Source organism: Melospiza georgiana, chromosome 12 (assembly GCF_028018845.1).
Source record: "Melospiza georgiana isolate bMelGeo1 chromosome 12, bMelGeo1.pri, whole genome shotgun sequence".
Taxonomy (NCBI): Eukaryota; Metazoa; Chordata; class Aves; order Passeriformes; family Passerellidae; genus Melospiza; species Melospiza georgiana.
Window position 1 is genome coordinate 15,766,825 of NC_080441.1, and position 25,491 is coordinate 15,792,315.

A 25,491-nucleotide genomic window follows, 5' to 3' on the forward strand; every position below is an offset into this window, starting at 1 on the left:
TACTTAATTCTCTCAGGTGCTGGATGCCTTCACCTGTGCTGGTGCACTTTCCTGAGTAGTTCACAAGGTCTTCCCTGGATAGATATCTTGCCCTCACACTTGAGAGGAGCTACCTGCAGAGACTATAAATTGCTGCCACAAACCCCCAGTTGTTGATTAGTAGTTTTAAACAGCCCATGTAAGGGTGAACAGGGACCTCTTGAGCCTGCACAACAAAGCCACCCACATCAGCCCTGGGTAAGGAGAGGGAGATGTATTCCCTGATCCTCTCCACAAGGCAGCTCCCCCAGCAGAGCAAGGCCATCAGTGCCACAGCAAAACACAGAGCCATGGTTTGTACTAACATGTTCCCAAAGCCCAGCAAAGTAAAGAGATAAGAAGTGCAGCCTACAAACACTGTGGCCCAACAGGAGCTGCCTACTTAGTAACTACTATGGCTAAAGCACACTTAGCACAAGTTAAGGAATGGGCTTATCTGGGCATGACCTTGTGCTGGTGGGAACCTGCTGAGAGCAGCACTGCCCTGGCCCTACGGCCAGGAGGGGACCTCACCTGTGGGTTCTGAGCACCAGGGGATTTGACTGGAGATGGGGACATGGCCCAGGAGCCATGTGCTGGGTGAGCAGTACCAGGGGGTTGCACTGGGGCAGGGACTCTGCAGGGCACAGGGCTCCTTCAGCATGAGAGGTTTTACTCCCCTGGCTCGGCTGCATCCCTGCCCAGAGGGGCTGCAGCACATGTGTGGCTGCTTGGCTCTCACAGCCAGCTCTGGGAGTTAGGGTGAACAACAGGAAGCTGGTGCCAAGGTGAGGAGCCCTGATCCAGCTTGGACCCCCTGCCAGCCCGTGGTCACACAATGCTGCCAGCTCATGCCTCGATTAATTCCTCACACGTCCCGTGCTGCAGCTGGGGCTTGGGCCTCTGCTTTTGTTGCAGCCCCGGTGCACGGCTCTGCAGCTGCTTCTCCAAGGCGTGTGCCCAGCAGCAGCTCCAGCCTGTGGCATTGCTCTGAAACAATTTCCAGCACAGGAACCCCCTGAGCAGTCCTGCCAGCCCTAGCCTTGGCCACCCCCATTTGCCCTGAGCAAGTTGCCAGGGACCCTGTCATCCATTTATCTCCCCAGGAAGGAGCTCCATAGGTGGAGCAAAGCTGGGGAAGAGGCATCATTCACCCCCTCTACCCAACCTGCCCTAAAAAAGTGACCTGTCTTGTTTTTGTGAGCTGGTCTGAGGCAGCAGGGAGGGGGACATGCCTGGGCTGCAGAGCTGCCTCAGACACAACACTGCAGGCAGGGGCTTGTCCCAGCTTCTGTGTAACCGCAGGCCTGGCAGTGGCTGAGCCACGTACCACTGCCCTAACCTCCCCACCCATCCCTTGCCCTTCCCAAGAACCCCTTGGCTGGTTTTTAGGGACATGTTAGATGACAGGGTGGCAGAGCAGGTATCACCATAGGAGGCAGCAGCAGACATAGTTCTACCCTGATATAGGTGCACAGACAGGATGGGCCTTTGGCAAACAGCACAAGGCATCTGTTGCAACATGCATATCTGCTGTCCATGGCTCCAGAGCTGGTTCCTGGAAAACTACAGAGGAGTCTGCCAGGCTGGGCAGGGGGAGTTCAGCCTGTGCTGCCACGGACTCTGCTCTGGGACCCACAGGAAAGGCACACGGCAGCAGGGGCAGAGGAGGGGAACAGGGGGTATCCTGGCTGTCGTTTGGCAAGGAAAGTGCCTGGACAAAGGGATGGAGAGAAGCTGCTCCTGCTGTGGCTCTGGAGGTGCCTCTGCCCTGCTGGAGGTGATTCTGGGGAGAGTGCACACGGATCATATTCCCAAACTGATCCTCAGTTTGTACCCTGCACCCCACCCACGTGCTGAGCTCGTACCTGCACCATGCTGTGCCCAGCCTGGCCCCAGGTTCCCCCTGGGCAGCAGGAGAATCCCATGCAGGTTCATCCAGGCAGGTTTGGGGCTGTGGAACCACAGGAATGCCACCAGCACTGTGTGCCTGTGGGGCACACAGGCTTTGACAGAGGACACTGATCTCTGCCCTGGCCAGGCAGAGTGAGGTGACATTTCCTTACCCACGGTGGAAAGGCTTTGATTTTGTTTTTCCACCTCTCACATCATGAAGGTGTATGAGCAATCTCAGGCACCCCGGCAAACTCCTGCCAGCTGTGCCATGACTTGGGCATTGGTTGCATCCCTGCTGCCATCACTGCCATGGCTTTGAGCCCCCACCTTATTTCCTCCTCCACTTCCTGGGATGCCATACCCCAGCTGTTGCCTGTTGAGAGGAATAAATCACGGAGAGGGGGCTATGCATTGCGAACAGGGGAACAAAATGGCTTTTCATGCCATAATCCTTTGTAATAAAACACCAGAGGGGAGAAAGATGATAAACAATGTCTCCTGTGTGAGCCAGCTGCTTCCTAAAATAAAGCGCTCCTCTGCTCCGTCAGCTGCCCGGCTCGGGCGCAAGTGCGGGCGGTGCCGCAGCGGCCGGAGCCGCGTTCCCGCAGGAGCACATGCTGCCGCAGCCCGGCACGGCCCCTCCGGCCGCGGGAATCTGCAGAATGCGGCCGGGGGGGCCGGCAGCGAGCACCGAGCTCCGGCCGCGGGCAGGAGCGGGCTGGCCGCCCCCGAAGGGCTCGGCAGCAGCGCCTGTCGCCCGGCCGAGGCACGCAGCCCGGCTGCTGCCACCTGCGCCTCGGGCCGCCCCAGCCCCGGCACATGCGGGACAGCGCGGGCTGGTGACCCCCGGCTTTGTGCCGGGCTGGCAGCAGTCTGGCCCTGAGCAGGAAGCTCTGCGTGCTCCCAGTTCATCACTGCTCATGCTGAGCCCTCCGTGGCAGGGGATGAGTAAGCTCCTGCTGGTAAACCTGACCTCCAGGGCATTATTTCAAGAGCAGCAATAACTTCTGCACTGCCGGGGAAGGTGCTGGGTTGTGCTGAGTGCGTGCAGCCCACAGGCCAGTTTGCCAGCACAGGTGTCCAAGGGTTTCTGGCTCGCTGTGTGGGTGCCTTTGTAGGTGCAAAGTGCAGTGGCTTTCCCTCCCCATGGCCATGAGAGTTCTTCAGCACAGTGCTCCTCCCCACCACAGGATAGGGACAGCTTGTCTGTCCATCCTTCCCACGTCACCAAGTGGCCCCATCACACACAACTCTCACACATCATGGTAGCCTACTCTCCTTTGCCAAAGGACTGTGGTCACTAGCCCATACAACACTTTCATTTCCCCACTATTGCTCCCTCTTTTCTGCCTTCCTCTTTTACAGCCATGTGCTTTCCTCTTTAACTATCTCCATGAACAGATCCTCCCCAAGAACTCCCAGCAGAGGTTTCCCCTGGCAGCTCATGCTTGCTGCCCCTTGTTCCCCTCTCAACCTCAGCTGCCATGGGGTGGTTTGAGCTCTGTGCTTGGCAATGTGTCTGTGCAGGCAGCAGAGACCTGGCAGGAAAAGGCCAACCCAAGTGACACGTTTTCCTCAGGCATGCAGGGAACAGGGAGGTGGGGGTGGGCAGGATCCACCCCTTGGGGAGCTGTAGCATTCACCTGTCTGTGCAGCCTGGCTTCACCTTATCCTGTTTGCTCTGGTCCCAAACACATATCTTAAAGGAGGTTTGCTCGGCCCATTTGCAGTTCAAGTTGAGGTTGGCAATTTCCTGCCATCCAGGAGCTGCCTTAGGCTTTGATCACTGACTGATCTTGGCTCTCACCACTTTCTGCTGCAGTTCTGGGAACTGCCAGACGGCGAGTGACAAAGGGAAAAAACCCTGGCTGCCAGAGTGCAGGAGCCTCCCTTGCCCTGGGTGAGTTGTGCCACAAACCAGTGTGGTGCTGTGGGACATCAGGAAGGTGCCACAGACTGGCAGGGAGCTGTGGGGCACAGGGCAGCCCAGTACAGGGCAATGCACAGGCTGACTCAGGCACCTCCTGCCAGAGATGGGGCTGTGATCCTCCACATGTGTGTGTTGGGCCAAATCCTCTCCTGTTGGAGTCAGAGAGGATGGAGCAGTGGCAGGGACAGACACCCAGCCACAAGCCCTGATCTGAATTCACCTCATGCTGCTGGTCACCAGGTATTTGCCCAAATTCCGCCTGATGGTGACTCAGCCTTCTCCTCCCTCCTCTGCATCTCATGGAGCGTGGGAGGAAACCGCCCCAAAGCAGCAAGATGGGCCCCAGATGGGAGAGAGGCATGGATTATATTCTCCTGGCATTGCCAAGAGGGGCTGACACGAGGAACTCACCTGGAGCCAGCAAGGGAAGGGTCACAGAGCCCTGCCAGGAAGGCCCAGCTCCTGGAATGTCACCCTCTGTGTGTGGGTGCCTGCTGGGGCAGTCTATGCCGCTCAAGCCACCACATTTCTAGGGGACATCAGTCTGGCAGGTGTCCTGGCCTCCCACAGCACTGGCAGCTGTGGGCCCATGTGTGCCAGGGTGAAAAGGTGAAGGTCTGGGATAGGGAGGGAGAGTGATGATGTAAAAGGCTTCTCTGTAATGGTTCTCCCCTTCCTGGCTCACGCTTTGCTGGCATCAGGGACATTTTGGACACTGGTTAGCCAAATAGGTAACTCTTTACCCTCAGTCTTGAGCACAGGGCATTTAGGCAATGTGTTCTGTGCACCATTCTGGCAGGGGTGTGGCTGGGAAAAGTGCCTGGACTGCCCTCACTTCAGGTGACCACAGGACATTGGCCATAAGACACACAGGGATGTGTTTGCTGGGGAGCTGCTCCCAGCTCCAGCTGATGTCCCTGGGTCCAGGCTGGGGTGACTTCCTTGGGGCACAGCCCCATGTCTGAATCTGTGTTGCTACATGCTGGGGATGGCTGCAATGAAAAAGCAACCCAAACACAGATGCATCCACACCTCTATAGCTCCCCAGGATGCAGGGGGTGCCATGGCCACTTCCACAGACTCGGGGTCAATGCTGGAGCACTGCCAGCTCCTGGCACCAGCCACCCTGCCACATGCAGCAACCCACAGCCCTGGCCCTGGCTGCCAAACCAGCTGGCTCTGTGGGACTGGGGTGCCCAGCACCCCTGGCAGGCTCTGCTGCCTGTGTGCCCAGCACAGGCTGAGGGGGAAGTTATTGTAAGCACAGCAGTGCCAGGGAGGGGACACTCCTGCCGTGGCCTTGCAGACGTCCATGTGACTCAGGGAGAGATAAGTGCCCTGGTGCTTTTCCATGCCCGCAGAGGGGCCCGTTGCAGCATGTCACAGGGAGAGGCATGGGGCGGTGTCAGAGTAGCCAAGGTGCTCTGGGCATCCAGAGACCCCCCTATCCCCAAAAGCAGAACCGAGCAGGGGAGATCAGCCCTGACACTTTGTGTTTCTGTCCCAAAAGCTTCACTTGGTTCAACTCAGCCTCTGGCTCTCAGGGATGGGGAAAGGGTTCAGGCTGGCTTTACCTGCCTGCCTCTGCTCCATAAGAAAAACCACCCCTGAGCAGGGACACATTGTCACCCTGACAAACGACCCTGGCTGTTGGCACTGGGAAAACATTCCCATGTCCAGGATAGGGGTCTGTCCTGGGGACATCAGGGTGCTGAAGGGGCACAGCCACCCTTCCCAGTGCTCAGCCCAACAGAGCAGCAGCCCCAGCTGGGCCTCTGCATTGCTGGCCTCTGCCCTCACCCCATGGAAAACCCCACACACGGCCCTGACAGCACACAAACACCCAACTCTTAACCTGCAGCTCTTTCAATTCTGCTTTTTAAGGGGTGAGGCAGTGGCAACCACAGAGGCAGTGTTATTTGCAGTCCTTGGCAGGCAGTGTGGGTGGAGGCACATAGATAGGCACCGTGTCCAGACAGGCACAACAGCCCCGTGTTTGTCCCCAGCTGACCAGGCTCGTGAGGAACACTGACCAAAGCTGTCAGCTGGCAAGTTTTGGCTAGTCTGCCTCCACTCCTCTGTAAGTGGGCTGGTGTGTTCAGTGACCCTGCAGGCCAGGTGGAGGTGAGGAAGCCCTGGCAGTAGCCAGGAAGCTTCAGCATAAACCTGGAGGCACTGTCAGAGCTCACCCACACTGTGCTGGCAGCCAACTGCAGGACCCAGGGATCTCCACACCTGCAAGGCAGGGCTGGGATCAGCCCAGAGTACCCAAGGGATTTACTGCATTCAAACCCAACCCTACAGGGCTGCAAAAACCACCTGCAGTCAAGGGTAGGGGTGGAGGTTTGCTCAAGGGAAACAGAAGGGCAGTGCCATGCAGTGATGGGAAAACGGTGCTCCAAGATTTGGGTAGGCAGAGCTGGCCTGGCCACCACACCAGCAGGACCCAGGCTAGAATCACCACTGCCAGCATCCCCAGCCCTGCTGACAAGGCACCAGCCCAGCTCCACAAGGTTTTAGGCAGGGGACACCAAGTTTTCCAAGGCAAAAGGCTCAGCCCTCACATGGGCAGTGAGACCCAGGTTAGCCTCTGCTTTTAGATGCGCCAAGAAACCACAATGGTGGTGGAGCACAGTGGCCATAATCATGCCAGCAACACTCCCAGTTCCCCAGGAACAGATCCCCAAACACCAAACTGGATTCACCCTGCAGGGAACCATCCCACATCGCCCTCTGAGCAACACTGACTCCCCAGCACTGCTGCAGCACCAGGCACACCTCCCCACCCTCCACAGGGCAAGCCACGCTACAGCCAGAACCTTTGTCAGAAAAGAAGCCATGAGCCATAGGTAGATCATTACAATTTTTTATTTTATAATAAACTTCTCATTTTTTCCCCAAGGAAGACAAAAAACCGTGAGTGAGGCTACAGAACACTGTCAGTGAAGAATATGCAAGACAGACCCAGGCTGGAGGTGAGGCCAGAAAGGTTCCCCACTCCACCAGGCAGAAGGGGTCCATGCCCAGAAGCCTCCACAGCCCTTGCTCATCTCCCCACTGCATCAGAGCAAGATCAGTGCTGTCACAGGAGGCAGCTGAAGCAGCAGAGATGGCATCAGGTCAGGCTACTGATGGACTGAGAGGACCACGCTTTGTCCCCCCCACCTGCCAAAGCTGCCAGCAAAGTGGGACAGTGTGTTAGGTGATACAGCTGTTTTCTATACATGTACGTGATGTAAATTTAAAAAAACCCACATGATTCATTTCAAAGCAAAATAATTGAGTAGTCGCTCTTCCTGCCAGGCAATCTCTCTCTAGGAAGACTTCACACATTCCTTCTCCTGCTCAATGGCTGCAAGAGAATAGAGGCCCATTAGTATCTTGTGCTTTTTTTTTTTTTTTGTGAAAGCACGAACTGGAGAAGGTTTCAGAGGATTCACTCAGGCCCTGATGGCCAGTTTTGTGGTTTGATCCCAAGTAGGGTGGCTGAACAGTCAGTTTAGAAGATGACAAGCCACACGTGTGCGTGGCAGCTCGTCGGGCACCTGTCTGCGTCTGTCCGCAGCAAAGCGATGCCCCGAGGGATCAGTTTGGCACCACAGCCCTCCCCGAGTGTCCGTGCCCGCTATCCCGGGCTGCACACACCTCTGCCCGCGGCTTTCCCCGGGCCGGAGCCCCGCCGCCCCGAACCGCCCCTGTCCCCCGGCGGTGAGAGCGGCCCCGAGGGCTCTGCCCCGCCGCTCGCGCCTCCCGCCCCGCCAGCCCCGCACTCACTCTCCTTGGAGGGCAGCGTGTTCTTCTCCTCCGTGTTGGTTTTCTTCAGCTTCTTCTTGTCGAATTTCTCCACCTCCGACAGGTCTGGTTTGTCGCACATTTTGCCTGCGAGACCCCCGCCGCAGTCAGCCGAGGATGGGGACGGGCAGACAAAGGCGGCCCCGGCCCCCCCCGGCCCCCGCCGTGGACAATAGCGCAGGGCGGGGCGCGCCGCCGCCCCGGGCACCGCGCCGCTTGCCGGGCCCGGGCAGCCGAGCGGGGCGGCCCCCGGTGCCCGCACACGCCGGGGAGCCCTCCCCGCAGCAGGCAGCCATGGCCCCCCGGGACCCGCCGCGCCCGCAGCCCCCGCCCCGGTGCACCTCGGCGAGTCCCTGCTGGCAGCAGCGCTGCGCGGGGCCCCCCTGCGCGGCCCGGCCCGTACCTGCGGCGCTGTAGGGCGCGGTGCGCAGCGGATGCGATGTGCAGCTGGTGCCGGTGCCGAGCCCGATCCCGCTCCCTGCACGTCCAGGTGAGTCTGGAGCGCGCGACGCGCGGGGCGGAGCCTTTTATACCCCGGCCGCCGCCCAGCCCGCGCGCCCATTGGCTGCCCGCCCGCCGGGAAGCGCGTGGCCCGCCAGGGGGCGGCCGCTCCCGCCGTGCCGCGCGACGGGGGCGCGAGCGGGACCGAGCGTGAGGGGCCTGAGGGAGCCGGGCGGGGAGGGGACAGAGAGAGAGGGGACGCCGAACGGGGGCTCACCGGGAACAGGGGCCACACACCCTCACAGCACACACGGACAGGCGGCACACAGACCCCGCACGCGCGGACACAGCTCCCGCTGCCCCCACACACGGGCATGGCTCCCACTGCCCTTCCTGTGCGCACACGCACCTGGGTGCCAGGTGAGGGGCAGCAGGCTGGTCCCTTTGTGACCAGATGGTTCCACAGCCACTGTCCCAGCCTCAACCCCCCTCACCAGAAGCAGGTGCCCCACAGCAAGGGAGGCAGGTGTGGCCCATGTGTGTGTCCAGGGATGCTCCCACTGCTGAAGCAGAACTTGAATAAAGCAAGCCTTGGGCTAAAGCCAGCACCCTGTTCTCACACCTGTGAGAGATGCTTGGCCACTGCCCAGCTCACGTCTACACTGGCCACAGCACTTCCTGGGGAGGGCTGGTCACTAAAAAAGCAGCATGGGTGGACAAGAAGCTGACCATACTCACAAGCTCTTGCTTGGCTGCAGCAAGGCTGGGGAGCAGCCCAAACTGCGCACATGGGCTGGTGTGCAAGTGGAAGAAACACCTTTGGTGGTAAAAGCCAAGGGGCAGTGCAGGCAGCCCATCTGATCCCAGCAGGAAGGACAGTGGCAGTCTGGGGGGCACTTGCATGCTGGCCTCCAGGATAGAGAGGGGGTAGAGGGCCAGGAAGGTCCTGTAGCTGCTGAAGGGAATGAGGGGAAAGGGAGGAGGCAAAAGAAGGAGTATCCTGACTGCAGATGAGGCTTGCAAAACCTTTCTGCAGAGATCTTGGTGCCATGGCGAACAGGAACCTGTTACTGAGCACCAAGGGGTAGCAGCTGTGCTGCAGCAGCTCTCACCTCCACCTCCTCCTGGCCTGCCAACCTCTGGGTTTTGCTCAGGGCTTATTGGAGATTTTGCAGAGAAAATCCCCAGCAATCCGGAGGGAACACTTGCTTTGTGTTCTTTAGCAAGACCGACTGCCTTCTTGGCAGCAGGGAGCGGTGCTATCCAGCGACAGCAGGTCACGGCCGGAGGTGGCCCTGTGCCGCAAACCCCGAGGCACCTTCTCGCTCCTGCCACAATGTGGGCTCTGAACTCAACAAGAACCAAGAGCTGGCAAACGCTGAAAAGGCAAAGGCCAAGATCTAAGGCCAGGTTGCTCCTCCAAGAGGAGTCTGGATGAGAAGCAGCCTCCCGTTCCTGTGCTGGGGGGAGGGAGAGGCTGCAGGCACAGCTCCAGGCCAGGCTGCTCTGATTTGGTGGTGCAGCCCCAGGCAGGGCCAGGTTTGGAGCTGCAATCCCAGGAAGGGCTGCCTTCATGAGCATCCTTCAAACCCACCCTGCAGAGCCTGCATCACACAGCCCAGCCCCAGTGAGAAAAGGCTCATCTTTCCTGCACAGCCAGCGAGAGCCAAAACATCCATTCAGTATCAAAATGAACGCAGGCAATCCACTTTGCCTTCATGCAAATAGTCAGATGAGTGTTTTACCATGTGTTTACTCTCTGGCCATGCTCACCTTCCCCTCAGCTTCCCCCTTTGCTTGCCTGTTCTCCACATGCTTCTCCTTTGTGGATGCTGCAGTCTGACGTAGCTTTTGTCCCTGGCAGGCAGCGAGTGCAAACGAACCTGAACCCCACCCTGCCTGTGCACAGCCCCTCACCAGCAGCAGCTGCACCCAAAAACCTGCTCACCATCCCCCCAGCACATCAGCTGCACCCAGCACTGGCACGGCACAGCCCCTGGACAATGTGCTACATCTCCCGATGCTGCAGCACTTTGGAAGCCCCGGGTCTTTGTCTGGGCACAAAGCCACCACGGTGGCCACGCAGGCAGGGCAAGGGGAGCTCCCCCTTCCTCAAGCCACACAGGCACCACCACGCTCGTACAAACCACGGCCAGAGCAGCTTTAAAGCCAAGCCTGAGCACTGCCAGCAGGGGGAGGTGGGGCTGCTGCTGGGGAGCTGCTAAAACCCATCTTGCACAAAGAACAAGAAAGGAGCTTATATCCCAGCAAGAGCTTTTCCCCAGCAAATTAGCAAAGCCTCCCATAACAACACAACCAGCTTCTTTCTTACGTCTTTTGGCATTTCTGCTTTCAATAATTTATAACAAAAGAACTGAGACATCAACAGATAGGGAGAAAGCAAAAACAGCCCTGACCTGAAATAGCACAGACCGACTGCCAGCCATTTTAGATGGGTTTTAAATCTCGCACAGAACAAGGCTGCCAGGCTGATAGAGCCTCCCCGAGAGCCATTTCCAGGAATGCCTTATTCTCCTGTACTGGAAGGAGGCAGGTTTGCTCTGATCAGAGGTTTTTCTCAGCCTCCTGACCCGTCAGCCTGCAGGGCACCACCATGACAGCTGCCAGGCTGAGCCACTCCACAGGGTGACAGCACTTTCTCCCATTTTCACCCCAGCCTCCTGCCACAACCCTTCACATCCATCAGGGCAGGAGCACACACTGGGGAAGGCAGCAGCAGACTCTGGCTGTTGTGTCTCACAGGAGGGCTCATTCCTCCTGTGGATATTGCTGCAGTTCACAAAAGGGCTTGCTAACACCATTTTCCCCTTGCCCAACAGCAGCAAGACAAGGTGCTCCTTTCTTTAGCTCACAGAAACACCAGCTCCAGGAGACCTCCTTGTATCAGTAAGGCAGGAGGGAGGTGCCAGCAAATTATTTTGAGGTGTGTCTCATTGTGGTTTTAACAGTGGACACATCCTGCTAGCTGCAGGGCACAGCTGGCAAGCTCAGCTCCCACAGTGTGCATTAGTTTCAAGTACCTGGTCAGTTGGGTGAGGCTGATACAGGACTAGTGATTGATGTGTTCCTTGTTCTGGTGAATTAACAGCAGGCAGCAGACATGAGATAGCCACCAGCACCAATTCCAGCATCCTCACAGCTGCAGCCACACTCTGGCTGTGCCTGTGGCAGAGGGAACTGCTAGAGTCCTACCCTGCTCCTCCACACCTTTAACTGCATGAGCACAGCAAATGACTCAGTTGAGATTTTCTCCTGGGAAATAACTTGTTTTGTACAGGAGTAACTCAGACAGCTGTGAGGAAAGCCCAAGACACCCCACAGCTCACCTTCAGACTTTGGTGAAGTCTCCATCCCTTCTGATCAGAAGGCTTCAGAGCAGTGTAACTTTACACAGGTATGAGAACTCTCCCAAGGAGGTACCTCACATCCTTTGTAAGAGCTACAATGTCATACAGCACATTGAGTCTGTGCCCTCTCCCAACTCAAACTCCTGGTTTTATTAAAGTAATAAGAAAACATTATATACTTATAGCAATGGTCTCCTGTATAGAAATGGCTGTAAAACTCTGTTCTGCTTTTTTCAAAGGTGAAGGTGAAATCTACTACAGAATCCTGACAAGACCCACAGCACCCACCCTGCTATTTGGGGGGGAAAAAAACCCCATTTTTTGCACTTATTCACTGGGCAGCACTGCAAGACATTTTAACAGATGGACAACTGTGATCCTCAGCAAATGCCTGTCTGAGGCCATGGTCATGTTCAGTCTAGGTCTGGAGGTCGATTTGTAATGCCAAGGACCTTTCTCCAGACCTGCCATCTCATCCTTCTGATTTCCTACTTCCCCATCTGCAACACACAATGAGAAAGGATCAGGGTTTAGTCAGAACAAGTGCTCCTCAGGACATAATCCTACTGTCTCTGATCATCAGCTTTGTGCAAGACACTTACAAATCCTTCATTTGTACTTGTTAAAATATTCAGGCTTCCCCTACCTGAACACGATGTGAACAAATCTGCTCAGATACATAATTGAACAGTACTAGAGAAGCTGCACTGCCACCTCTAACAATTAAGTCCATGAAATCAAAGATGGACAAAAGGAATTACTCAGTGCTTGGTCCCATGCTTTTCCTTCCATGCAATGTGAGCAGAGCCAAGCTGAACCTCACAGCTGGTCACAAGCACAAGGGTTAAACCAGATGACCTTCCAAGGTCCCTTCTAAATAAAAGTACTTAATGATCTACCTTTAAAATGACCCAACTCAGAAGATTCATGTCACTTAAGATATTTAGAAGTATTTACAGGCAGAGGCCGTGGTTTTTAAATAAAAGTTTAATTCCTTCATCAGGTCTTAACTTTAAACACAAATGCTGCTGAAAATCCTCCCAGCACTGCTCTGATGTCCTGGCCTCTGGCTCTCAGAGCAGCAGCAGGATGGCAGCAGGGGCTCCCATACAGGAGGTGGGATCACAGACTCTCAGGAGAGCTCAGTGCAGGATGCAAAGCAAAGAAGCAAGAGATGCACAGTTTCCAGACAAACACCAATTCTTATACAAAAAGAAAAGCTCTACACTAATAGAAGTGTTAATGTTGCCACAGGACAGGAGTTTAGGAAGGGAGAGAAGTCTTCAGTAAAAGGCACAACTAAAGAAGTACTTCCCTAGATTTTAACCACATCTTTCAGTTAGTTCCACTTATACCCCAGCCCCCAGCCTCTCAAAGCCATGCTGGTTACTGTAGAAAGTAATTTCAAGTTCCTTCTTTTCCCTTTTTCCCTTCCTCCAGCTCAAAAACAAATAAAAAAGGAGTGCTTATTAAAAAAAAACAAAAAACCAAAAAATCAAAACAAAAGAAAACCAGAATAAAACAGTTTGGTCTATAAACCGTAAGAGTTCAAGAGAGACTTAGCAGTTTACCTTACGATTGTCTGGTACATTTTCAAAGTATTCAAGTTTCAGATGATACTTATTACATCCAAGAGCCTCAGCCAGCTCTAGTTTTGGTATTTTTCTTTCAGGCACTTTGTGGCCTGTCAGGTTGGTGTTAAATCTGCAGTTCTCCCAGTATTATGTATCACCAGCCTCTTCAACCCATTGCCATGAACACTCCTGGAAAGCATCAGAGCCACTCCAAGGGCTCCTTCAGGTTCTGTTGTCCTGCAGCCTGCAGTGCTCCTTGGCTTCTAAGGTATTTTGCAAAAAGCAAGGCATTCAAGGAAAGGCAGACAGTGAGCAGGACAATGAGTCAGTAACTTCCAGGCTAACAGGACTGTAACAGGCATTGAGTGAGAGGCTGAGCCAGCTGGACACAAAGCTGTTGTGTTTCAGGTCACCCCAGCATCTGAGCAGGCACTTGCTAGATGCAACAACCTTGCTGCTGTTGGACAGAGGCTCTGTTTACTACTGTACTGGTAAAAAAAAAGAGTTGGGGGTTGCACAGCAGGTCAAGGTGCAGCTGCAGCACATGGCAGCAGTGCTCTAGTTAGCTAGCAAGGCTAACAGGAAGCTGTGAAATTGAGAAGCTGGTTTTAGCCTGCACTAGAAACCAAAGCACACAACCAACACAAGTTCTCTATGTCAGAGCTTTTGGAAAAGAACACTTGTCCAGGATGCACCTTCCCCACTAAGCTAGCACAGCACTGCACAGACTCTGCTCTCACCCTCACTTTGCTGTGTAGTGCACTAAAGGGCATTTAATTTCATCAACAATTAAGAGAAATTCAAGTTTGCAAGCTACACTGATCTCCTTTTATGGGAGGAAGCTGTAGCAGAACCACTCCCATGGTGTCTCCCAGGGCTTCACAAGGGTCAAGCTTGGCCAAGACACAAGCCTTCCCCAGCACTCTCCAAGTGTCAGGTACAGAGTGGTAAGACAGCCAGCAGTCTCTTGGGCTCTTGCTGTAGATCCAGATCAACATGTCCTAGGGAGCTCTACTTCCCAAACAATTTAGGATGCACATGCCAGATCATCTAACACTGCCCACAGACAAACCCTCTCCCTCCCCCCCTCAAAATAATTGTGGCAATTAGCCATGTGTCAGTCCTGCTCTCCACAGACCTGCAGAATTGAGTCAGTGCTACTGATCAGCTCCATGCACAGGGGTGCTGGTGGAGTTGGCTGTTACAAAGATGAGCTTTCCCCCTCCAGCCTCCCAGTGTTGGGAACAGAGCCAGTAAGCCTGACTTAAGCAGGAGATGTGGAGAACTGCACTGGAACAAGCAGAGTCTTCTACTGAACTTTACAACAAGCTGAACAACTTTTGGTTTTAAAAAAAAAAGCCATACAAGCAGCAGCTGACATCTGTTGTTATAAAGGGACATGGCTGAATAGGTAGGAAACAGATTCCCCATTATGAGTCCTCCTGATGGCCTCTGCAAGGATCATGGAGATGTCAATCACCTGCAAGGGAAGGAAGATGCATCAGTGCCATTGAGAAAAGGCAGCGAGCCTGAAAGGACTGCTGGGAAGTCAGGCACAATCTAAAGAATAAACTCATCACCCACATTTGAACATGCCAGATGTAGATAAATTACTTCTACACAGGATTAGGATTTAATTACATCTAAGCCTGAAGATACCCCACAAATAGCACTACAAATACTCTAGTTATTCTGTCAGAGTTACACTCTACTGTTGCCTTGCTTTGCTCAGACTCCCTAGACTCAATCTGTTTACCACAGGACTCTCTTATTCATCTTGTGCAGAGAAGTTAGGGCAGTCTAAATCAAGATGAAATCACTTCCCTTTAGCCAAGAGGTTTTACCACTGCTGCCAGCAGTCTGAGAGATGAAGCTGCTGTGCTGCAGCTCAGCTCCTGGGCGCTGTGCTGGCTCCATCTGGTGGGGTCAGAAAGGTAGCAGGAGGGAAAGCTGAGTCTCAGCCAAATCCCAGCTCTGAATCCCCACAGCTAAAGCATTTCAATATATGTAGTCTAGTAAAAATCCCTATATTCATGGTGCATTGAGGAAACCAAGTGAAAATTGCATTTAATATTTTTTTAATCTTCTAGATAGTTTGTCTCTGAAGGGAAGAAAAAAATGAACAAGCTGCAGCTGCAGAGTAAAGCCTGAGACTTGTGACAAATCCTTTAGCTCTGTGCTCCTCAACATCAGACACCAGTGTGTAAATGTGAGGTATTAAAGGAGAGCCTGGAAAACTGCTCCACTGCAATCTTTGGCTGCAGCTACTTACACAGAGGTTGCCAGTTTAACATTCTGCCTACAGCAGCTGCTGTGTGGAGCCTGAAAACAAGGTGAAGCACCAGAAAATGTTTTAGAGGCTGCAGGAGTATCATTCAGAAGTTAGTGCTGAAAGAAATGCAACCCAACAGCAGCTAGCAATCAGCTTATAACATATTTTCCAAAAGCAGCTTAAAAATGACTGCAGCTTCAACCAGTTCAGCTGCCCTCTCACCAGCAGCCCAGCAGTGGGGAAGCCTCTACACCCACACCAGAGCACTGGCTGAGAGTGAGCAGTGCCAGAACTTCTCCACATGCTTGTGTCCTAAATATTGGTGCTGTGAAGCCAAGGCCCTTCTGGAATTCAATCTAGCAAAGGACATGAGGGACAAGAAGAATGTTTTCCTTTTGTTATTGATGTATTTGGAAAAACCTAAGAATAACATGGGCCTGTTCCTAAAGGGAAGGGGGACCCTGGTGGCAGAGGATGCACAGAGGGCAGTTAGTGAGCACCATCTTTGCATCAGTCTGCACTGACAAGCAGCAGACCTGAGTAAGGGAATGTTGGAAGACTCTTCCTTAGGGAGGAGTGGGTTAGAGGACACTTGGGCAGACTTGATATCCACAAGTCCATGGGCCCTGATGGGACACATTCATGAGTACTGAGAGAGCTGGGAGACATCACAGCCAGGCACTCATCATCAGCTCTGAAAGCTCCTGCAGATCAGCAGAGGTGCCTGAGGACTGGGAGAAAGCAAATACAACCCAGAACTACTGCCAGTCACAGCCTCACATCAATCCCTGGGCAGGTGACAGAGCACTTCATTCTGGAGGCCTTCTCTGTGCACATGAGTGACAAGAACATGATCAGGAACAGTCAGCATGGATTCACCAAGGCAAATCAAGCTTCACCAACCTGATCACCTATGAGGAAGCAACTGCCTGGATGGGTGAGAACAGTGGATATTGTCAACTTCAGCAAGGCTGCTGACACTGCCTGCCATGAAATCCTCACAGGCAAAACTCAGAAGTGTACACTGGATGAATGGATTGAGAACTGGCTGAACAGCAGATTCTGGGGCTCGTTATCAGCTTTTAGTTTTCATATGGATGGCAGAGGCTGGGCAGATATACAACAAAGCTGTCAGCACCAACATCAGAAGCTCCTGTCTACCTCTGTTTCAGCATTGCACATCAGCACATCACCCCTCCAGAGGGCACACATCCAACTACTTGCCTACATCGTGGCCCCATTAAATCAGACACCTGATCTAGGTAAAACAAGCCCTGAAAAAAAAGATCCTTCATGAACTGTTTGAGATGAGCTGCAATAGAAGCTGCTTTATATCAGTGTAACATGACTGTTACCCCACAGCAATAGGGCCAAGACAACAAGGCAATACTGATGACAGTACCAACAGAACCCCTGTCAGCATTACACAGTATAGTGGGATTTTCACCCCCAACAGGTGAACAGACAAGGCTACCACCCCCCAGGAATGGCAGAAAATAGATGCTCACCTGGATTTTAGGGCACTGCTTCATCTTGTCCTCCTGGGGTATTGTGTTTGTGACTACAACTGCCTCAAAACAGGCATTGTTGATGCGGGAAATTGCTGGCCCAGAAAAGATCCCATGAGTTAAGATGGCATAAACTTTGGTGGCTCCAGCTGACACAAGCCTGCAAGGGGGAGTAAAGGACAAGGATGAGTAATTCTCAGCAAGTATTAAGTTGACATTAGTGCAGGGCACATGGCAAGCATGACTGGAGACAGCCCCATGTGCTAGGAACAGGTTACACCTTTGATTCCCCCACTCTACTGACTTGGGGGGAAAAAACAGTTTTACAAGTAGCATGAAATCCACTACAGGCAAAGCACACACTGAAAAAAACCCCTTTGTTCTTAGCTCTGGAATATTTGGAACAGATCATACAAACGACCTTCTGTAATTTTTGCTTACACAAGGTAGCAGATATTTAATACTGTGTTAATACTTTAATACTGTATTTAATACAGTATGAAATACTGTGCTAATTTTTAATACTGTATTTTACAGTTAATATGTTGCTGCTTGTAGTGTAAAGGCATGAATGATATCAAAGTTTGAAGAGCTTATTTCTAATACAAAAGCAGCTGATGGACCAGACAACAACACTTAGTTTTACCTGGCATGGTCAGTGATGGTCCATTTTCAATGCAGGGAAAAAAGAGACACTATGGTCTTCTACCTATTCCCACTGCAAGAACTTTTACTGGGTTGTTTTCCTTATTTTGTATGACATGAATAATCAAGAAACTGCATGAGTTTACTGCAAGATCTTATTTTGTATGACATGAATAATCAAGAAACTGCATGACCCTGCTGCAAGAACTCTTACTGGGATTTTTTTCCTCATTTTGTATAACACGAATAATCAAGAAACTGCATGAGCCTACTGCAAGAACTCTTACTGTGTTTTTTTTTCCTTATTTTGTATGACATAAATAATGAAGAAACTGCACGAGCCTTGTGAAACTCGTCATGCAAACAAACTGCTTAGCCCATGACACGGTGTTCCCAAGAGCAGGCTCCTGGTTAGGAGGGCAGCAGGCAGCCCCACTCACTTGTCTGCAGCGTGGCAGATGGTGCCACACGTGTCTGCCATGTCATCCACCAGGATGGCCACTCTGTCCTTGACGTCCCCCACCAGCACCATGCGATCCACCTCGTTGGCCTTCTTGCGCTCCTTGTGGATGAGGGCAAAGTCCACGTTCAGCCGGTCTGCAATGGAGGTCACTCTGAGGAGAGAGCAGGTCCCACACAGCTCTTAACTCACACTGCAGCTTCGGGCAAAGCTCTTTCAGTATCAAACACACTGCACTAAGAGGAGCTGTCACCACATCTGCTACGGCTCCCAAGCAATTAATAGAAGGCACTCTGCCACCTGGGTTTCCCTTCGAGCAGTTAAACTGCAACCTCTGATCTAATCTCTCTCAGTGACTGCAAACAGATCTCATCTTTCATCATGACCACTGTAAACTAATTTGCATTTAAGCTGAAAACAAACCTTAACCAGCAAGGTCAGCAAACTTGAAGCAATCCAAACACTTGGAAAGTTGTCATCTCTGTAACACTACACTGGAAAGGCTAAAGTTGTGCTATGACAGGGCTTTACTGTCACTCCTGTAAGCAATCAGTCGTCATGCACACAAGCACTGGCACAGACTGTGGCAGGATTACACATCCAGGAAATTCAAATACATCACCTCACATTTACTTCCATTAAAGGGACTGCAGAGCAACCTTCCTAGAGGGATCTTAATATATTAATACTGATGAACAGTAAAAGTTTAAAAGGGGAAGAAGTAAAACACACATGCTCCCAAAAAACTCTTCACTTGAGGTAAGTAGACTCTTAGCCCCACTAGATCAGACTTATCATCCTGGTGGTCCTACACAAGACTGTTAAACTAAACTGAAGTATTTGGCTTTGCATATCTCCATAAAATACTGCACCAGCCAAGACAGACACATTTCAGAATAAGAGGCTTTTGAGCAGATTTTTTCAAGAGTCAGATTATATCTGGCTGGTTTGGCACTTCATATACTGTGTTATGCAACAAGCTACAGAAATAGCTGAATGTACAGGAGGTCTTGCCCAATCCATGGACCACAGCAGAGCTACAGAAGACAAGCAGTGACCTCCCCTGTGTCTCTTGGCTGTCTGTAACACATCACTTCAGACATTCTGAGGCATATGAATGACATCAGCACCCACCAACATTTTGGTGTGACAGCCCTGGATTAAAGAATACATCTGTGTCCCTCTACTGTTCACATGTAGCCCTCAGACAGAAGCACCAAGGAACAGCCTAGTTTCTCCCAAAAAGCCTCTGAGAACATTCTGGGCTGCCCACAAACAGGCATGTTTGTCTGCAGGGAGATGGGAGATTGTAAGGCTATCAAAATAGAAATGTGCTATGGCATATGCTGCTGCTTTTTGGAAAGGAACCCTCTATCTTCCTTGTTCTCAGGGAAGATGAAGAGAGGCAGCAGGCTTAAATCACAGCTACATATTCAAATCCAAGGTAATAAAGTAAGAAAATACCTCAAGAGACTAAGTTTAATTCTGCAAAGAAAGCAGCCTGGATAAAAATGTATCATTAATCATCAGCAGTAAGCTTGCCTTGGCATAGGGGTGTAGGCTACACTATTTCCTCCTTCAGTTGGCATAAACACCCTTGTGCAAATTGGTTTACTCCAAGGGAGGTAGCTCTTGTGCAATTGCTACCTATGCAGCTGTGATTCTAGAAGCTATTAAATGCTCCATGTAGCCCAAGAAACCTTCTAAACATTCTCTAGGAAGAATATCTGACCACTCTTCACCAGCTCTCCCAGACTGCCTGAGAAAAGGCACACTGAAAGAAGGAACATGTTTTAAAAATAGTCACAAGTATTCTTAGGAATTGAAGCAGACACAGAAGCAGCATCTCAAGCTACCTGTCTGACAGCTCACCTCTTGGCTCCACCAGCATCTGGTGAAACAATGGTGCAGTTCTTCCACTCTGGAATATTCTCTTTGATCCATTTCAGTACAGCAGGCTCAGCATATAAATTATCAACAGGGATGTCAAAAAAACCCTACAAGGAAGACAACAGGAACAGATGAAGCTGAAAGCCCCATTCCAGAAACAGTTGTAGGAAGCCTTCTGTATCATCAGGCATGCAATCATCACCTTTCCACAGCTTTCAGCTTTCCTTTTTACTTCCCTTGATGAAAGGGCAGTAGTCTTTGGGATACACAGAATAGTAATGGAAGAAGTCTTCAAGAGCCAGAAATAGTTCAGCAGCATAAAGAACACTTTATATTTAACACCCCCACAAAATGAAACTAGTTCTGTCCTGGGGGCTGCAGAAAGCCTGCAGCAAATGCACTCATTTCCAGAGCAGCTGGCTGCCTGTTTACAGTCAGTCCTTAAAGCTCATTACCCAAACTGTTCACATCTACAAAACAGGCTTGAGTAACATCTGTCTTTAAAGTAATGCAGCTGGTTCCTAACTTTACAGTGACCCTGCAGACTTCTCCAAATCTCATAGGTCACCAAATGCCAGAATTTAACCCTGGAGTAAACAGACAGCTACTCCTGAGGAATGCTTCAAGGTACAGGGTAACAGACCCTTCTCCCCATCATTCCTTCTGCGCTCAGCAACACAGCAGCTCCAGGAACCAGGCTGAAACCAGCCAGCTGCTGGAAGCACATGTGCACAAATGATCCCATTAAATCCCATCCCTGCTGCTGGTGCAAGGTCAGCCCTTTCAGCCACACCAATTCCAAGCCCTGTAGGAAGAGGGACCCCCTTGGGCTCACTTATTTCATGCTCTGAGAGCCTTCTCAGCTGTGCCCCTACAGATTTTTTTCATCTGAGACAGTATTTCTGGGCAAATCATACTGAAGTGTGAATGGCTGCACTTCCAAGTGTTAAAACAACAGCCAGCCCACTTGCTTCAGCAGGCAGTAGCTCCCTTACCCTGTGCAGCAATTCAACAGACATCCTTCCCTCTGCCACACCCCTCTCAGCTGCACTGAGTTGGTTTCTTGGTCTTGAGCACTTGCTCAAGGTAGAGACAAACAAAATCAAACTGAGCTTGCAGCCTCTCCTCTCCCTGGCAAATACTCCTGCCAGCTTTCTTGCACAGCCCAATCAAGACTTTAGTTGCTCTGTGAGATATTTTGTTCATAAGCCAACAAAGGCTATGAATGATTTTCAATTCACTACAAGCTTGGGAGAAAACCAAGGCCAGCCTGTGTGGGAGGGTGGCACTGAATGGATACAAATGGGATTGCCCATCTTTGCCAGAGGCAGGCTACCAGATCACCATCCTGCTCAACCAAACCCACAAATGCAGCTGTGCCAGGCCACCTGAGGGCAGAACTAACTGCTCACCTCTCCAAGACAACACACTAAGTATCAGAAACACGGCTCAGAATTTAAAGATACTCTCCATGTCACATTCCTCCAAGGTCTAGTGAAGAACAAACAGTGTCACTGTGTAGCAACAAAGCTGTAGTGATCCTTTACTAGCTCATTTACACAACTCAGTCTGATGAAGAACAACTGTACTTTCATTTACAGGTTAACCTGCTACCCACCTCCCCATCCAGTCCCAAATTCCCAACTCTTGATCACTGCAGTATCTCCAAAAAGCAGATGACTGGAAAGCTTGCAAAGCAGCCAAGAGGCTCAGACTGGAACAGGTCAAGCCCCTTCCTGATTTTTGCTCCTACCTGAATCTGAGATGCATGCAGGTCCATGGTGATGATGTGATCTGCTCCTGCCACAGACAGCATGTTTGCAACCAGCTTGGCAGAGATTGGAGCTCGACTCTGGTACAGGAGGAAAAAAAAAAGACAGTACAAGACAAGTTCAACTCCTTCATCAAGATGTCAGCCTTCTGCTTCCAGGCAGTGATTCACAAGCAGTTACTAAAAGCAGCACTCATTAACATTGCATCTTCTCATCAGCTAGTGATTAGACTTCAGTATATTTTCAAGAAGAACTAGATCTTTATGAGAAGATCATTTTGCAGACTAATGTCTCAAAGTTTAACAAACTGAAGAGAGGTTGGATATTCAGAGGAGGCGACAAAACTTTATTTAAATCCTCTCCAGCAGGCAGGACTTTCAAGGTGTGCCTTTAAGTTCCCTGCAGAAACCTTCCCCACATCCCTTACCTTGTCCTTTTTGTCCTGCCGGGCGTAAGGGAAGCAGGGGATGACAGCTGTGACTCTGCTGGCTGAGGCAATCTTGCAGGCATTTATCATGATGAGGAGCTCCATCAGATTGTCATTGATTTCCCCACAGCCACTCTGCACAATGTAGACATCCTCCCCACGAACACTCTCTCCTATTTCCACGCTGCAAACATCACAAGAGAGTTGGAGCCAAACACAAATTAAAGCCCAGCCATTACCTGTGCCTGCAGAGCAACCAAGGCCCTGCATCCCCCAGGTTCTGAGGGTGACAGTGCCATGTAACCAAGGCTGTTAACAGCAACACTGCTGTTTATTTGCTCAGTGGCTATTTTACAGCACTCACTCATCAGATTTAATGGTCTAGCCAGTAAAGCTAAAAGCACTCAGCCTGTACTCTTGATCTCAACACAAGCTGAGCATGTAAACACCCCAGAGCAGGCCTTGTTCCCCTGCAATCACAAGCACAGGCACCTCTAAAAGCAGCAGGCACAAAGGAGCAAGGGCCCTGGCCAGCCACCAGCCAGAGTGGGGTCAAGCTGCTACCAGAGCAACCCTGCAGCCAATTATCAGATTGAGACTCATAACAGCCATCCAGGGCTCCCTCCAGCAGAGAAGCACTCCAGCCTTTCACTCTGGAAAGGCTTCTGGGGTTAATTTTCTCCTGGATGCAGTGCACACTAATCCCTGCTGATGAAGGGCCTGAACACAAGCCAAAGGTCCTGTTTGCCAGCAGCAAAATGCCAGCTCCAGTGCACGTATGGAGACACCTGCACCACAAAGAGTGGGAAAGAATCCACTTCAGTTATAGAGCCCCTCAGGGTAGAGCTCTAATTCTAATACTTCCTTCTCTGACCTTCCTGATCTCTTCTTCTAACTTTTTTTGATGACTGTTATCTATTTTTATCTTACTGCTCAATATCCATCAGTGAGCTGCTGTCATCTTTACTGCCCCTAACTTGCAGGATGCATCCATCTCTTGAGGAGAGTTTCTGTCAATGAGAACTCTGCTGGGGAACTGGCTGATTATCAGCAGTTAGCAACAAAGTGTCATCTCCAATACTGGGGTGATTTAAGATATTTATTGTACAAAAAAGTCTATGAATTATTCTGTTGAAAGTCTTACTCTTCTGGGAAAGCACCTGCTGTCAGTTTATTGGGGTAAATAAGATTTTCTAAGTCTTCAAGTCACATTACCTGCTGACATGGGAACCTGCTGGCCAGCCAGCTAAATGGGTAAGAGCAGTTAATAAAGAACAATGAGAACAGTGCAAGGGCTGTAAATCAAACAGAACTTTTTATAACTCCTCTACAACTCTCTGTATTACCTCTGAGCTTTCACAATCGATATCCATGGCAAGAGAACCATAATACTGTATGTCACATGTACATCATGGATTTTTCGGGGGAAAAAAAATCTGCTTCCAGAAGGAGTGGGTTGGAGCAATCAAGGTTCTTTATATTATACTCTTGGTTTATACAGGGTTAGGGTATTCTCTAAAGCAAGCTTAAGGAGCTCTGAACAAGTTTAAACCTCCTTTTTAGCTTTACATAGGATGGCAGCAAGATTTTTAAAGCACAGCTACATAAGCCAAGGCGAACATTAGGTTTCAAAGCTGGAGGGAAACAGACTGCGTGACTGCAAATGCACCGTGGGATGCACGGAGGTGTGAGCCTCCTCTCTCTCCTTAAGAATTCCAGCAATACTTTCTAAGACTCTGAAGCTCCTCAGCGAAGTTTAAAGGTACCAGCTACATGCTAAACACAAAATTATCAAGCCTCAAGTCATCAGAGTTTAGATTCAAGTATGAAAAGCCTGATCAGTGTATGTGTAACTCCGAGATGTGCAGTCCCATCAGCTCGCGGCTTCGGGGTGGAGGGGGCAAGGTCCGGGTGGCGGAATTGCACCGCTCCAACACTGCCACAGCGGCCAGGGCACACAAACCCTGCAAGCTGAGGAGCCCCGCGCGGCCCCGGCTGCTGAGGGAGCCCCAAAGGCAGCGGTGGGAAGCCCAAAGGCGGCGGGGGGAGAGCCCGCGTGGGCCCCGCGCCGTGAGGCGGGGGCCGCTGGAGGCACGGCCCGGCCCGCACATGGTTCCCGGGGCGCACCGCGGCCCGGCCTCGTCCTGCACCGAGAGCCGGCTGTGCCCGGGGGGACGGCAGCGAGGCACCCGAGGGCTCCGGGGCAGCAGGGGCCCGGCGGGAGCGCTCCGGGGAGGTCTCCGCGCGCAGCTCCGCAGCCGGGCCCATCCACACGGCCCCCGAACTACAACCCCCACCATCCCCCGCGCGCAGCCCCCGCGGTACCCAGCGCCGCAAAGCCGCGCGGCCTGCCGGGAGCTGTAGTGCGGCCGCGCCCCGCCCCGCCTCACCATGTCTCCTGGTTGCTGAACTTCTTGGTGACCACCTTGCCCAGCTCCAGGCCCAGGCGGTCGGCGATCTTCTGGGACAGGTCCTGGTGCGAGCTACCGCTGAAGATCTTGATGTTGGGCATGGCGGCGGCTGCGGCACTGGCGCCCTTTTTCTCTCCCTCCTCGTCGCTCCGCCACGCAGCGCCCGCGGCTGCCGCGCGGGGACCCGCCCGCCTCCTGCGAGGACGCGGCACGGTAGGTACAGGTCACACGAGTCGCCTCTACGCCGCCATCTTACCCTTTCCCGCCTACCGCGCCGACCCTTTATAGCCTCTCCGCCTCGAGGACACGCCCCCAATCGCTTCCCATTGGCTGTGCCGCAGAAGGGGGCGGGGTTCCGCTAACGGGAGCGGCAGTAGTGGGCGTGGCTTGTCCCGTCCCCTTCCCCTTGAGGGCGAGGAGAGGCGCGCGCGGCCCCCCGCTGGGGGCGGGGCCTAGATCAAGAGGCGGGCTACGATTGGTCGCTAAGTGGCTACCTGCGCTGCGATTGGCCAGAGCGGCGGCGAGCCGAGCGCGCGGCCGGCCGTACCCCACGTGTCCGCGCGGCTGCAGCCGCCCCCCGGCGGCCATGATGGCGCCCCCCGCGCCGGGGGAAGGCTCCGGGCCACGGCCCCGCTGCCGCCTCACGGCGCCGCCACCGCCGCCCCCGCCCCGCCACCGCCGCCCCTCCGCCGCCAGCCGGGCCCCGCCGCGCCGCCGCCACCGTTACCTCAGCATGCCGGCCTGCCCGCGCCCGCCGCGTCCGTCCCCGCCGCCCTGCGCGGCGCTGCGCGGAGCTGGCGTCACCCGGCGGGCCGCGTGTGAGGCGGTACCGGCTGACACCGGGTGGCACCGGGCCCGCTGCGGCACCGCCGAACCCCGCGACAGGGTGCCGGCCCTGCCCTTCAAGGGCTGCTCTGATTTGGGTCAAGGCTGCAGCCCGCCTGGCGGCTGATTAATTCCTGAGGGGCTTTTATGTTTATAGTCGGGATTTTGTAGTCAATTCCATATCAAATTATATATTTATATCTATCTATATATATATACATATAGATATATAAGATAGATACCTATATGTGTATGTCTATAT

At 52.5% G+C, this 25,491-nt stretch overlaps 2 protein-coding genes across 2 annotated transcripts; both read right to left on the reverse strand.

Annotated features, from left to right (window-relative positions):
- Positions 1–6,694: 6,694 nt before the first annotated feature.
- Positions 6,695–8,146, reverse strand: LOC131088402 (thymosin beta-15A homolog). Its single transcript, XM_058032424.1, has 3 exons — positions 8,040–8,146; positions 7,619–7,723; positions 6,695–7,196 (listed from the first exon to the last, which is right to left on the reverse strand). Exons 2-3 carry the CDS (start codon positions 7,716–7,718, stop codon positions 7,159–7,161), a joined length of 138 nt encoding a protein of 45 aa, XP_057888407.1. The 5' UTR covers positions 7,719–7,723; positions 8,040–8,146; the 3' UTR covers positions 6,695–7,158.
- A 4,268-nt stretch (positions 8,147–12,414) lies between these two features.
- PRPS1 (phosphoribosyl pyrophosphate synthetase 1) lies at positions 12,415–24,669 on the reverse strand. The gene is made up of 7 exons (XM_058032407.1): positions 24,384–24,669; positions 21,994–22,177; positions 21,548–21,646; positions 19,777–19,901; positions 17,885–18,058; positions 16,800–16,959; positions 12,415–14,499 (listed from the first exon to the last, which is right to left on the reverse strand). Exons 1-7 carry the CDS (start codon positions 24,503–24,505, stop codon positions 14,407–14,409), a joined length of 957 nt encoding a protein of 318 aa, XP_057888390.1. The 5' UTR covers positions 24,506–24,669; the 3' UTR covers positions 12,415–14,406.
- Positions 24,670–25,491: the final 822 nt, after the last annotated feature.

What these genes read in the sequence shown, in the direction of transcription:
- LOC131088402 (XM_058032424.1), bottom strand. Translation starts at nt 7,718, where the DNA reads ATGTGCGACAAACCAGACCTGTCGGAGGTGGAGAAATTCGACAAGAAG. An exon ending in CACGCTGCCCTCCAAGGAGA is followed by an intron (nt 7,197 to 7,618) that starts GTGAGTGCGGGG and finishes ATTCTCTTGCAG; the next exon opens with CCATTGAGCAGGAGAAGGAA.
- PRPS1 (XM_058032407.1), bottom strand. Translation starts at nt 24,505, where the DNA reads ATGCCCAACATCAAGATCTTCAGCGGTAGCTCGCACCAGGACCTGTCC. An exon ending in TTCAGCAACCAGGAGACATG is followed by an intron (nt 22,178 to 24,383) that starts GTGAGGCGGGGC and finishes TGATGTTTGCAG; the next exon opens with CGTGGAAATAGGAGAGAGTG. An exon ending in GGCAGGACAAAAAGGACAAG is followed by an intron (nt 21,647 to 21,993) that starts GTAAGGGATGTG and finishes CTCCTGTACCAG; the next exon opens with AGTCGAGCTCCAATCTCTGC.